General features: G+C 43.3%; 1 protein-coding gene across 1 annotated transcript in view; it reads right to left on the bottom strand.

The window, feature by feature from the left end:
- Window positions 1-3,300, bottom strand: part of ISM1 (isthmin 1) — an 82,199-nt gene extending 78,899 nt beyond the window's left edge. The window contains exon 1 of the mRNA XM_054468057.2: window positions 270-3,300. Within this exon, the coding sequence (XP_054324032.1) occupies window positions 270-407 (138 nt within the window). The 5' untranslated portion in view covers window positions 408-3,300. The remainder of the gene's footprint in view (window positions 1-269) is intronic.
- Window positions 3,301-14,526: the final 11,226 nt, after the last annotated feature.

Genomic DNA, 14,526 nt, shown 5'->3' with positions numbered 1-14,526 from the left:
CCTCCCCACCAACCCCGCACCTGACCCGTGACAGACAGAACTGAAGGAGCGCAGCCGGCAGACCTGGAAGCCGGGTGCAGCCTTCAGGCATGTGCCCCCGCTCCGCCTCTGCCTAAGTCAAGTGGCCCGGGCAAAACTACTGCCAAAACAGTTGCTCTTAGGTGGGGCAGGGGACCCGCCTCCCTGCATCCACCCGGCACTAGCTCAGCACCCCTGCCCCACAAACCGTCCCCGCAGCCGCGCACGCCCCTCTCCGGCGGCGCACTCACCTGCGGCTGGGCTTGGCTGGCGTTGCCCGCGGCCGCGTCGGGCCCGTCGGCGGCTCCCGAGCCGCGCAGCACGGTGATGTGCAGCGTGAGCAGCAGCAGCCCCAGCAGCAGCAGCAGCTCGGCCGCCAGGCGCACCATCCTCTTGAGACGCGCGGCTTTAGGACCCGGCGCGGCGGCCGGCGGCGGCGGTGACGCCGGGGGAGGAGGAGTAGGAGCCCGGGAGCCCGGCAGCGCGGCTCCCGCCTCGGCTCCCGCCAGGGCTCCGCTTCCCGGGCCCGCGGGGCTGGCGCTGGGCGCGGCGGGGCGTGCGGGGCCGGGGGAGCAGGAGCCGCCGGCGCCGCCGCCGCCGCCGCCGCCGCACCACGGCGGAGCCACCGCGAGGCCGGGGGTGTCCAAGCCGGCTGCGGAGCAAGCCCCGGCGCTGCCTGGCGGCGGCGGCGGCGGAGAGTGGGTCCCGGGACAGCCCGGGACCCGGGCCGGGCCGGAGGCCACCCTGCTGGCAGGGGGCTGCGGGGTCGGCGGCGGGGCGGGCGCAGCCGAGCCCCCGAGCGCACATGGGCGCCCCAGATGTGGCCGCGGCGCCGCAGCTGGAGCGGGAGCGGCCGCCAGAGGAGCGCGGGGAGGAGGAGGAGGAGAAGAAGGAGAAGGAGGAGGAGGAGGAGGAGGAGTAGGAGGGCTTCAGCTGCGGCCGGGAGTTACCTCCACGCTTGGTTCCCCCGCCCTCGCCGCCCGGAGCCACTCACCCGGCAAGCCACCTCCACTACTCTCCGCGCTCCTCGGGGCCGCCTGCCGCGCCGCCCCGCACTCAGAGTCCCGGGGAGGGCCGGTTCCAGATGGGGGCCCCGGGCACACCGAGGTTGTCACGGTTTGGCGGTAGCCGGGGCGCCCTCGGCGGCAGCGTCCGCCTGCCGGGCTGTACCAAGTGCCCGCTGCCGAGGTCGCTGTGACGGGCGCGGGTAGAGCCCTTGTGCACACTGAGGCTCGGGGCTGTGGGTGGGTGGGGTGGTGCCTGGGCTGCTTTAGAAACCTTTATTGGCAAAGTGGAGCTGGAGTTGCAGTGATGGAAAACGGAGGGGGCGCCGGACAAGCCATGTATCTGCCTGCGACCCCTGCCTGAAGCAGTCGGGGGAGGGGAGGAGTGCCAAAGTGTCGTTCTGAAGGGTCTTGACACTTGCTGGGCCGCCCGGTAGCCGGGCACGGCTGTTCGCGCGTCCGCGGCGCCCCGTAGGGACTGGGAAGGGAGGGGAGTCCGACTCGCTGGGCGTTCGTCTGGTCACGGGCGCAGGTGTTGGCTGGAAGCTGCAGGGACGCAGTGCCCGCGGCTCAGGCGCTCAGGAACTCGGAGTGAATCTCAGCTCTAGTGGTCTTGCGTCTGGGGGGGGGGGCTCATCCCGGGGGTGCCGCGCCCAGAGGGGATTTGGGGGCTGGCGTCGCGCAGCCGTCGATCCCGGGCCACCGCCTCATGACCGCGCTGCAGCCTCGGACTCCCGCGTGCGGCTCATGCCTTGCAGTGGGAGGTTGGCGAATGGAAGCGCTCCGGGATCCGGCTGAGGGCGCAGAGTCCTAGCGTCGGATGCTAGAGCGAACTGTGTCGGTCTGTGGCACCGAGCACTTCCCTCCTTGATCTTGCTCGGGCTCCCGCCTTACCGAAGTGACTCGGAGTAGCGGACGCTCAGTCCGGCCGGGCCTTTTATACTGCGCTTCCCCGCCTCCTACCCGTTGCCTCCCTTCCTCCTGCCCAGCGCCAGCCCAGCCCTTCCCTCTCAGCGAGCCAAGACCTAGTCCACGCGTTCGCACACAGCCGCTTCGCACATTTTCAAGCCCTTCCCGCGTCCCGGACCCCAGCGCCTCCGGGATGGAGCCTCCGAATTCTCTCCCTTGGTGAATGAAATTAAATAATCAACTCTTTCTTGACGGCATGCCTTTCTTCCCCCTCCCCAATTTCCTACCTTCCTCCTCCGCGTCCTAGAAAGACTTAAGATTCTTAATTCAACTGCTTTCGAGTTCTCTCAAGGCATCTCAACCAAGTATACCCAAATTAAGGCAAACCCTTGCGCCTTTCCGAAGGTTCCTCGGGTCACCGCGGCACTTTGCAGAATTTAAATAGCGGTAGTTAAGGTAGGGTCTGCTGGTTGGGCTTATTTGTGCCCGGGAGAGGAAGGGCTTGCTGCCTCCTTAAAGATGCCTGAAGCATCTTTAAAATTCTAACTAACTCCAACATCTTATTAATAAATTGGCAGCTGTTTATAAAGTCTGCTATATTTTTTCCTTTTCATTATTTTTTTTGGGTGGGGGGAGGTGCGAGGGAGGAGGGGAGATATTTGGAGGGGTGCTTGCTTTGGATTTTTAGGCAGCCGGGCCTGTCAGACGTCTTATTTCTATCTCTAGGCTCTAAAATGCCAATAATTGTCACTGGAGTGCGGGTCGGGGGGAGTGGGGGGAAACGTGAAACAATAACCGTCCGTAGTTCAGATGGGAGATCAAAGAGGGGATCCCAGCAGCTTTTAAATCCTGGAAGGATCCTCCTGTGTGTTTTCTAATTAGGATCACTTAAAAGGGAAAGGGCTGGAGAATCAGCGCCGAAATAGAATATATAAATTAAGATGGCAAACTAGAATCCCATAGCCAAAGAGTTTTAAGGATTGTTCTAACCTCCAGTTGTGCCAGATTATGATACGGGCTCGCAGGAACAAATGACTTTCCTATTGCCAGAGGCAGGCTGGTCTGAATTAGGATCCAGGGGCCGCTGTGTCCTGCCCTTTCATCACACACAGTCTCCACATGTAAGCCTCAGCTGCTTCTCCTCTCATCTAAAAGTAACAGTTTTGGACCCAAGGAAAGAAATGACCTTTAAAAAGCTCTGGAAAGAAATCTTTGCAATGAATGTAAATTCTTGTAAAATTGTAAATGGAGATTTGGAGATCAAAGTCTTCGTAAAATGTTGTAAAAATTGTAAATTGAATTTTGGGGACAGATGTCTTTATAAAATGTTGAGCAAATGTATGAATGAGTCCTATTAAAATCCCTTCACGCTGAGAGATCCCCATTCCAGGTGAGTTTATGTTCCAGTAAGCACACATAACGAATATTGATAAACACCCATGCTCTGATTCCAGTTGCCAAACCAGGCTTGCCAGCAGGGCTCTGTTTTTGAGTTAGGGAACACGGGCTTACAATTTTTGTGGAAAAACAATTACAAATTTAATAGACTAAACCAATTAAGTTTCAAGCACATTTATGAAATTGTACCAATAGCTGATAAAAATGTTTAAAATCCTACCTCCTTCAGCAGAGCATCCAGAGCACCCTATTCATATCGTTATTATTGATTTTATGACACTTGGGGCACTTGTGTCTGTTTGCATGTCTGTCTTCCCACTAGACCTTGATTGGGATCGCCTTTGTGGTAGAACATTTCAGAGCATCGCCCCACTCCCCACCTCCATCCCAGTGTCTAGTTTTCTTTCTGGGTTCATGGCTATGAGACATTTTCTAGGTATACTTGGATCTAGGTTTGGGCTGTGAAGAGCTTTTTTCCTTCCAGGTTGACCATAAAACATCCTGAGTGATTATCTGCACACACTCTCTCTTTCCTTTTTTTTTTTTTTCTTTTTCATTCATTCATTCTTTTTTTTTTTTTTTTTTTTTTTTGACAGAGTCACTCTGTCGCCCAGGCTGGCGTGTAGTGGTGTGATCTCAGCTCACTGCAGCCTCTGCTTCCCAGGTTCAAGTGATTCTCCTGCCTCAGCTTACGGAGTAGCTGGGATTACAGAATTCTGCCCCCATGCCCAGCTGGTTTTTGTACTTTTTAGTAGACAGAGATTTTCACCCTATTGGCCAGGCTGGTCTCAAACTCCTGACCTCAAATGATCCACCCGCTTTGGCCTCCCAAAGTGCTGGGATTACAGGCATGAGCCAACGTGCCCAGCCCTCTCTTTCCTTTCTACATGGCAAAGGAATCTGAGGTGAAAGGAACTCAAATTGAGTTACTGCTCAAAAGAGCACAATTGGACCAGGAATATCTGCATCGAACCTTGAGCAAGTGAGATAAAACTTTGTTCACAGACACTGTGATGTAGGGATGTTTGCACAGCAGCTGGTATAATAGTATATACATCCTGACAAGTATAATCTTTGAGACAATGCCTTGCACAGAGTAATTCTCAATTAGTGTTTTTAAAATGCATGTAACAAATCTGGTATTTGTTTATACCCCAAGTAATAGATTACCTTTCCTAGGAGTGCTTGTACTATAGGTGTCTGACATTAATTTTTATAACCATTCTGCCTCTTGATTGTACTATTCTCACATAGATTTTGTCTTTCATTATTGGTCCCATTTATCTTACAGGCAGGCTTATTTGACTGGAATATTTTAAGGAAGTAAGAGAAATTAATAAGCCAGAACACCTGTGGTTAATATCATTGCAGAGAACCTTGTGGCCTATTATGACCAGGATTTTATTGTTTTTATTTTATTTTGCTAAAGATTGGTGCAACATAGGAAAGAGTAGTTTCAATGTAATCCTTAATTTTTTTTTTACTATGGAAAGTTTTAAATATATACAAAAGTAAAGAGAATAATATAATAAATCCTTACTCATAAGCCAGCTTCAACAAAACTTATGACCAATCTTGTCTTACCTGTATTCTCAAGATTTTCATAAATTTCCTCCATTTCAGATTATTTTAAGCAAATTCATGACATGTCATTTCATATGTACATATTTCAGTATGCATCTCAAAACGGTAAGGGCTCAATTAAGCAATGTTTTTTAAACACATGCATATTGAATCTGAGCTTTAAAACAGATTTGAGAAGTCACAACCAGAGACTTGTTCTGGGTGTAAGAATGATTAGAATTTAGGGATTGTGGTGGAGGCTGTTCTGTGTTCACCAAAACCTGTTTCTTCCCAGGCATTCTAGTACACTTCATTTCTCAGTATCCTATGCATGTGACTGAATTCTGGCCAATAGAATATGGGTGGATTAATGTGTGTCCCTTTTTAGATCTAGCCCATGAAAACTTCCTGTTCATGATCTTTTCTTTTTTATTCCTGTCTGCTGGCTGGATGTTTTTGCCCAGGGTGACCTTACAGCAATGATCAGTCTGGGTCTCTGGAGCAGAGTCCCTACCTGACCCCTACGTTTGCCCAAGAACACCCTGGCTGGGCTATTGTGTAATTGAGAAATAAACTTTTTTAAAAAATGTGTGAAGCCATTAAACTTTTGTGGTTTGTTCCAGGAACTTTCATTACCCTAACTAGGGGGCAATGTTCTGAGGCTGGAGGGATGACAAACTTTTTCTTTAGAGGGCAAGATGGCAAATATTTTTTGTCTTTGTGGGCTATAAGGTCCCTTTTGCAATTAATCAACTCTGGTGTTGCAGTGGGAAACCAGTCATAGAAAATATATGAAGGAATGGGTATAGCTGTGTTTTAATAAAATTTCATGTGTACAGCTAGGCAGCTGGACCACATGACTTAGTTTGTCAACCGCTGTCCTAAGGAACTGGCACAACCTCACCACCTTGTTTTAGAGGCTGTATATGAAGGAATTAGTCAGATGAACTTCACTTACTATTTTATCTCCCTAGTCTCAGTTTCCTCGTCTGCCTCATATGTAAATTGGGGCTAAGAATGTCTACTCTCAGGCTGTTGTGAAGTTCAACTATCACTCTCACATGGAGGAAAAAGCAAGTCATTCTATGTCTCTAGGTCTGATCTATACAGGACTCCGCATTCTGTCCATGAGGGCAGTGTGCTTATTTGCCTCATTCACTTCTGAATTCACATAGTAAATGCTCCATAAATATCTATTCAATGAATGAAACTTTAAGAAAACTGCTGAAATTTGGAGCTCCAAGGAGCCTTAGAGGTAAACTGGAAGCCCTCAAGGAAACACAAACAAACAGAAAGCCTGAAGTGTTGTTCCATTAGAGCCTCTCCTTTGAACTACGAAGGGGTCACAGTGCTCAGAAGTGAGAAAATCACCACAATCAGAGGTGCTTCCAGGGTCTCCGCCCCTGACAGCAGCTGCCAGGCTTGTGGGACACCTGGACCGCCAGCAACGTTCCACTTCCCTATGCTCCAACACACACAAAACCTATGAAGACTGGGGTTCACCTGTGGCTCTTTTCACTTCATGCTAAAAGCCCCTAGCTGTACAGAGAATGCAAGAGACCACCAAATACGTGAGTTTCTGAGGAGGTCAAGAAACTATCCCAGAGGGAGGCTATTCTTCCCCAGAACAAGGCTGGAGCGGTGGTGAAATAGGACCGGCTTCTTGGAAGCATTCCTGATGATTCTCCCTGACATGCCAGACTCCTTTACTGCATTTCTGTGTGATATTAAAACATAATGACCTGCTCCTCCAGTGACCTCTTCTGCAAATAGCCAACCCTTATAGTTCCCATCTGCATTGAAAAGAGACACCTTTATTGCATTTGCTTTGTTGTTATTATTTCCGTGCAAATTCTGGAAAGCAAAATAGAATCTCAGGCACATGTTATAACTGGGGGAGAAAAGTGCATCATAATTACAAGGTTATGTAATTTCCAGGCAAAAAGAACAAACTATTTGGTCATAATTAAATCTTGGAGTCTGCATGTTGGGAAGGGCCCACAGAGTTCATTTAGCTTCCTTTACAGATGAGGCAACAGGCCCAGAGAATTAAATAGACATTCTCAATATTGCACAGGGACTGGGTGGCAGCATCAGGACAAGAGCCCAGGTTTCCCAACTTCCAAGACCAATGTACTTTCTATTTCTCAAAGTAAACTTTCAAAAATTAAAGTATGCTGTACATATAGAAAAGAGCATGTATTCTGGGTGCATATCCAAATGGAATTTTTGCTACTCAGATCAAGAAACAGAATGTAACCAGTACCCCAGAAGCCAATTACTTGAAAGTTACCAATATTCTGACTTCTCTCACCATATATTTGATTTGCCTTTGAAAATTAATATAATTGAATTTTACAGTATATACTCTTTTGTGTCTGGCTTCTTGTGCCATCCTCTATTACTTTTTGCTTCAAAATAAATGGAAAGCTATAGAAAAGTTGCAAGTATAATTGAATGAACATCTGTAGTTCCTTGTGGTAGACTGTTTAAAATGACCACAGTTTTCTCCCCATTGTCTCCAGGCTTTTTACAAGCTGGCTTTGTACCCGTGGAATCCTTGTGATTTACTGTCACTAGCAAAATGCAGCAGAGGTGATGTTGTACCAGTTCTGTGGTTAGGTTTCAATAAGCTTTACATGCCTCCTTTCTCTCTCAATCTCTCTCTCTCTCTCTCTCTCTCTGTCTTTCTGTCTCTCTCTCTCTCTCTCTCTGTGTGTGCCTCTGTATTGGAACTTTTCCACTGCTATGTTGATAATCCAGGACTAGCCTGCTGGAGTGATCCTAGTCACCACTGTTGCCCCAGCTGACACCCGCCTATTCTCAGAAGCAGAGACACCTAGTAGACCTACAGTTCATTGCAGACACATAAGAGAACTTAAGAGAACCCAGCTGAAACCAGAGAAAGCACCCAGGTAAGCTGAGCCTAAATAGAATAAGGGGCGAAATAAATGGTTGCTGTTGTGAATAGGGTAGTTCATCACACAGGGAAACCTGCTAAATACAACCTTTCACCTCAAATACTACAGTAGGTATTTCTTAAGAGTAAGGAGATTCTCCTACATCATCACAGCATAATTCTCAGGATGTTTAACATCAACACAATAATATGATCTAACTTATAAACCACATTCAAATGGTTCAAATTGTCCCTACAATATTCTTTACAGCGACTCTTTTCTGTCCAGGATTCAGGTGAGAATCACTCTGCATTTAATTGTCATTGTCATGTCTGTTTATCACTTTCAGTCTTCAACAGTCCACATCTCCCAGTCCTCCTTTTTCTTTTGGTCTTTTGTGCCATTAACATTCTTTGAAAGCCTAGGCCAGCTGATTTTGCAGAATGCCCTTCAGTTTGTATTTGTATGATTGTTTCTCTAGGATTAATTTCGGATTATGTGTTTGGGCTAGGAATATTGCCTGGATAATGTTATGTTCTTCTCAGTGCATCACATCAGGGAGTCCATGATGAGATTTTTCCCAATTGTGGGTAAATCTGTTTCAAGATACGGAGATCCTGAGTCATTTTTGTGAGGTTAAATGGGAAAAATTCTTGATTGAGAATATGTTGGTGTGTTGGCTATCTTTTTCTTATGTGTGGAGAAAGGGGAAACATGAGTTCATCTAATTTCATGGGAATTTACTTCACTTTGTTCCAAGTTGTTTGTCAACATCATCCAACTCCGTCAGGGCAGTGGGCTGTGACCATATTAGAGGAGGGCTGTCCTCAGGGTGAACTCTATGAATCAGTAATTTTGTCTGCTGCAATCAAAAGTCATTATCAATCCATTTTTAAAAGCTTAGCCTTAAATTCTTTTTTTGTTCACTTTGTTTTGGGGAGCAAGTCAGGATTGGTGTAAGACAAAGGAGAAATAAATTTGTTGTTAATGAAAATTGTTTTTAGTGATTTAAAAATAATAAATACCTTAGCTTTATGATGCATTTTTTAAAAAGCACAAGGAATATAAATATACCCTAGGGAAGTCAAAAGAGCTCAGTGAAATAAAGAAAAAAGCCAAAAGGCTAGAAGTTTTAACTCTTTTTTTTTAATAACCAAAGAATAGTTGAAATAATCTTTCAACAACTTCAGTTCAGATTATATCTGAAAGAAAGCTAAAACGGATTAATTTGCATTTAGAAGTGGAATTTAATCCAGCCATTCCTCAGCAGAGAAAGATCAAATTGACACCTCTAAGATGCCACGTCAGAGATGTCTCCACTTAAAATAGCTTTGCGACTGGCTGGTTCTAACGTCTTTACTAATAAACACAAGATCTCATCATCAATGCTTGTGGCGAGGATTTCACAATGACTCAGGGTGTAGTGCCTCATTTGTGAGCCAGATGTGTCTAAACTGAAATCTGAAGATTCTCACTTGTAAACTCTAAACAGGATGATGAAAGTTAAATGAGAAATAGCCTTGTAGAGGAATAAGCATGAAAGAGCTGTTTACACGTTTTTGGAATGCAAAGTTAGCGTGGTTGTTATTTTATAAAGGTTGAGATTTTCCTTTATTTACCTGGGGTCTAACTTGATTCTGAAATTGTAGTTTAGTAAATAACCATCAACTTTTATCCATAATAAGTGACAAACAAAAGTAGTGTTTTGGAATAAAGATTTTATTTGTTGGGGCCATGAAAGCCAAATAATTAAAACTTTAAAGGGATGTTTTGGTTACTCACAAAGATTGAAAGATAAACTGTTCTCACACTTTTGTGTGTGTGTGTGTTTCTGTGAGTAAACAACATGTGATGGTAATGTCGGCATGGCAATATTGAAAAACCGGTTATACTTGTAGTAGTCAGGGAAAGTAACATTGGTTGCTATAACAAACAATCCCTCCAAAGCCCAATGGCTTAGCATAATAAAAGTTTGCTTTTTGTTTATGCTGCAATACTCTTCATACTTTGGTATCCAAAGGGCAGTCTTCCTTTGATGAGGGGACCCAGGCTCCTAATTAGTGGCTATACATTTTGTAGAACATTCATATAGCAGACAAGTGAAGAGAGAAAAAGTACATGGAGGCTCAGGATGCTTTAAGGGCCAGATCACTTGCCATTGACCAGAACTTAGTTACACCGACCCCACCCAACTGCAAGAACAGTTGGGAAATAAAGAATTCCTATAATGCTTAGGAGGCAAATGAAATGGGTATGTTGAATGCACAATGCTGTTTCCACATAGAATTATCTCTGCCAAAAACCTCACTCCATTTCATTAGTATGAATGAAGATCATAGTGTCATAGGGGGACTAGAGTGACGGTCAGCAATTTCTTTCCTATCAAGCACTGGATAGTAACCATTTTCAACTTCATGCCACAAGAAGAAAAAATCAAGGGTATTACTTATGTACTTATATAGCCATTTAAAATGTGACCATATAAAAATGTAAAAACCATTCTTTGCTCATGCACCTTACAAAAAGAAACTGTGGGAAGGATTTGGCCTGTTTACTTGACATACTATTTTATTTAACCTGAGCAATATATAAAATCCTGTCTCTTACCATAGTGCCAATGAGTCAGGATTGGTATGGTCAGGCCAAGCCAACATCCTCCTGTGTGGCTCTCTCATTATGATTATTATCTAATCGTACAATATCTAGGAAAAGTAACTATTCTGAAACAGAGAGAGAAAGAAGAGTAGGGATAATGGTAACATCTGAGTGCTTAACTGAGATAACAGAAGTACCGAGTGAATTGAATAATGGTATAATTTCAATTTTGCCTATTTTACTAATCCCTAGAGTAGAGAAATCCTAAAAGGAAATGTTTAGTGCTGCAGGATTACCTTGTTCTCAGACTCCCTCCTAAAATGATTTTGATTTTGGTTGAGACTTTCAGATGACCATTTATGGCAAATTAAATTTGAAAATAGAGACTTAATTGAGGTTATGATGATTATGCAGATAAAACAAGTTATAGTCTCAGAAGATTGCATTTAAAATAAAAATGTTTACTGTAAACTGAAAATAAACAGCAAAAATTAGGTTATGTTTCAAAATGTGACAAACCTATACGTCATTATAATAGGGTTCATTTCTGCAACGTAATACACAGAACATGCTATTTAATATTTTCTAGGCACCTCATTTGTGATGACTCTAATTACTGAGATTCGTTCAGTACTTCTGTTATCTCAATTAAGCACTCAGGTGTTGCCTTTCTCCTTGCTCCTCTTTCTCTCCTTGTTTTAGATATTGTATAATTAGATAATAATCTTAATGAGAAACTGGAATTATTAAACGGTCCAGGCAGAGGCCACATAGGAGAATGTCAGCTTGGCCTAACTATACCAATCCTGACTCATTGGCTCTGTGGTAAAAGGAGCAGGATTTGATCTATTACTTAGGTTAAATAAAATAGTAAATAAAAGAAAGCATTGCAAAAATGTGGTTTTCCATGTAAGATTTTACTGATGAACAGAATTTTCTGTTTACTTATAATTAGAAGACTTCTGTTACTTATAATTTTTAAAGTATGTTCGTTATTATAAACACCATATTTTTCCTCTTGAAAATATAGGGAATTATTTAAAATGAAATTGAATTTATACATATTTATATTACCTAAAGATGATGATTGTTTACCTCTGGTATAATTCTTTTCTGTTTACACACACTCACACACACACACACACACGTGCACATGTAAACACACAACAACCCATTTATCTGCACATGCAAATATACATAGACTGCATATGTATATAGACATTTGTACACAATTTGGGGATATAACTGAAACCATACGGCCATTAAAAAAATCTTCCAAAAGAACACTTTTAATGGCTGCAGCATATGTTCCTGTATGAATATATAATAATTAGCCTAACCTCTATTTTTGGACATTTGCATTATACAAAATTTCCTTCATTAAAATACCATTAAGAAGTATACAGACAGCAAAATGAGTGCTTATATCAACAAAAAGACATGTACAAATATTCATAGAACCTTAGTCCTAATAGTTCACAGCTGGAAACAATCCAAACGTGTATCAATTTTAGAATGAATAAACAAATTTTACTATATCTATACAAGGGAACACTAATCACCAATGGAAAAGAATTAATGGTTGGCGGCTACATGTAACAGTGTGAGTGATTCTCACAGACATAATATTTAATGGAAAAAAAATAACCAGATGCAAAACAATACATTCTGTATCATTTCATTTATATGAAATTCAAGAAAAGGCACAACTAATCTAAGGCGATGAGAGTTCGGCATATTGCTTGTGGGAAGGGTATAGACAGGGACGGGGTGCAAGGAAACCTTCAGAGTACTGCAAGTGTTCTCCATCTTGATCTGGATGCTTGGGCATATATGTAAAATTTAATTGAGCTGTACATTTCAGACTTGTGCACTCTATGTAAGCTGTACTTCAATAAACAGAAATAAGCATAATAGTCTGTGATACATCTTTGAATATAGGGTTTGACTATATTTGTTGTAAGTGCCTTAGCATAATCTCATACATTCTAAAAAATGCTATTATGAATCTTCAAAAACATCTATGATCTCTTTTCTGTTATAGAACTTTCATAAGCTAGATAAATGGCAGATTTTTTTTAGATAATGTTAGTAATATTTAGATTTGTTGAAGGAGAATAAATCCATGGGGGTGTCATGACTAGGACTCTTGCCTTCTTCTTTAGGCTTCAGATAAATTTCAATTTAATCTAGCACTGAATATATTGAATCTGGAATAAGAAGTCAATATAATGGAAGGTCTTTCTCCATTAACTGAGGTTTACAGAAAGAATTCATAAAAGAATTCTTTAATTTGTAAAATTTCCCAGTACAATTCAATTATGATATAATCAATACACAATTGCATTATGTTTTCAAGGATGCTGCTAGTTTATGGAGAAAGGAAATATGCAACCTACAGTACATTAACTTTATATGTGAAGACTGTATATATTAGCTTGGTTTTTACTATGATAATGCTACTTAACAAAAACACCAAAATCTCAGTGGATTATAACAAAAAACATTTTAATTCACACTTACAAATCTGCAGGTCAGCTGTAGTTTGGTCGATCTTGGGTGGTCTAGGATGGAGTACAGGTTTCAGGTCAATTTCAAGTTTTCTCTTCATGTTTGCATTTCAGAACCCAAGCTGAAAGAACGACAACTTCATAGGGCTTCATAGACAGTGGACACTCCAAGAGGCCTAGCCCACCCACACAAGCACATATAAGGTTTACGTTCACATTGCAGCCTTTTACATGCCATTGGCCAAAGCACCATGGCCATACCCAACATCATTGGTGAGGTAGAAGACTGGGCTGAGTATACTACATGTGTGTCAGTAACTACCGATGCATAACAACCCCAAAACTTAGTGTCTTAAAAGAGCAAACAACAATTTATTATTTCTCACAAGTCTATGAGTTCGTTGGGTGGTTTTGCCAATGTGGGCTAATCCCAGTTGTGCATCTGTGTGAGATGGCCTATGGCCCAGGACCTGGTTCATCAAGGATAATCTCAGCTGGGACAGAACAGCTCTGTTCCATGTGGTGTCTCATTCACCAGCTGACTAGCTTGGATTTGTTCTCATAATGATGACAAGGTCCAAGAGAGAATGGAAGTTTGTGAGATGCGAGCCTATACTCAGATGTTGTAGGATGTCACTTATGCTGAATTCTATTGTCTAAAGCAAGTCACAAAACTAGCCTAGACTTAAAGCGTGAGCTAATTCCACCTCCTGATAGGAAGACTTATACAGTTCATTGCAGAGGGTATAGATAAAGGGAAGAGTAGGGAAGTGTGGCTGATTTTGTAATCTACCATACTGACTGCAGTATAGTTTGGTAAGCATGGTGAGGAAAGCAACATCTAGATTCTAAAAAGCATTAAACAAATTTCAACTTAGTTAATTCGATTTCAGCTTAGTTTTCCTATAACAGGGGTGCTACTAAAGGAAAAAAGAAAAACTGGGTTGTTTATCTTATATTAGGATCCTATTGTGTGTTTTCTTGTTTTTTTTTTTTTTGAGACGGAGTCTCGCTCTGTCACCCAGGCTGAAGTGCAGTGGCGCGATCTCTGCTCACTGCAGGCTCCGCCCCCCGGGGGTTCACGCCATTCTCCTGCCTCAGCCTCCCGCGTAGCTGGGAGTACAGGCGCCCGCCACCTCGCCCGGCTAATTTTTTGTATTTTTAGTAGAGACGGGGTTTCACCGTGTTAGCCAGGATGGTCTCGATCTCCTGACCTCGTGATCTGCCCGCCTCGGCCTCCCAAAGTGCTGGGATTACAGGCGTGAGCCACCGCGCCCAGCCCTATTGTGTGTTTTCTAAAATCATTAAGTCATCACCAGATGATGGTGTTTTGCCCACTTAATATGTTAGTCAGTTTCATCCTGAGACCTTAAGGAAGTTGTTTACTAGTGTCGTCTTATGGCATAGGAAGTTGATGCATAATACTTTGTCTAACTTGTCTCTATAATATTAGTATACATCATTCAGTTAATTGTAGTGAGAGACTGCATGATCAAAGAAAAATGATACTATAGTCTAAAGTTTTGGTAATGAATAAAATTATGTAAATAGGGTATAAATTTTATTCTCATTTACCCTGATTTTTTTTTCCCTTCAAGATTTCTCATTTCTCCCTTGGATATCTTCCAG

The sequence above is a fragment of the Pongo pygmaeus genome, chromosome 21, assembly GCF_028885625.2.
Source record: "Pongo pygmaeus isolate AG05252 chromosome 21, NHGRI_mPonPyg2-v2.0_pri, whole genome shotgun sequence".
Classification (NCBI taxonomy): Eukaryota; Metazoa; Chordata; class Mammalia; order Primates; family Hominidae; genus Pongo; species Pongo pygmaeus.
The sequence above is the reverse complement of the archived record's forward strand: the minus strand, read 5'-3'. Positions and strand labels throughout refer to the sequence as shown.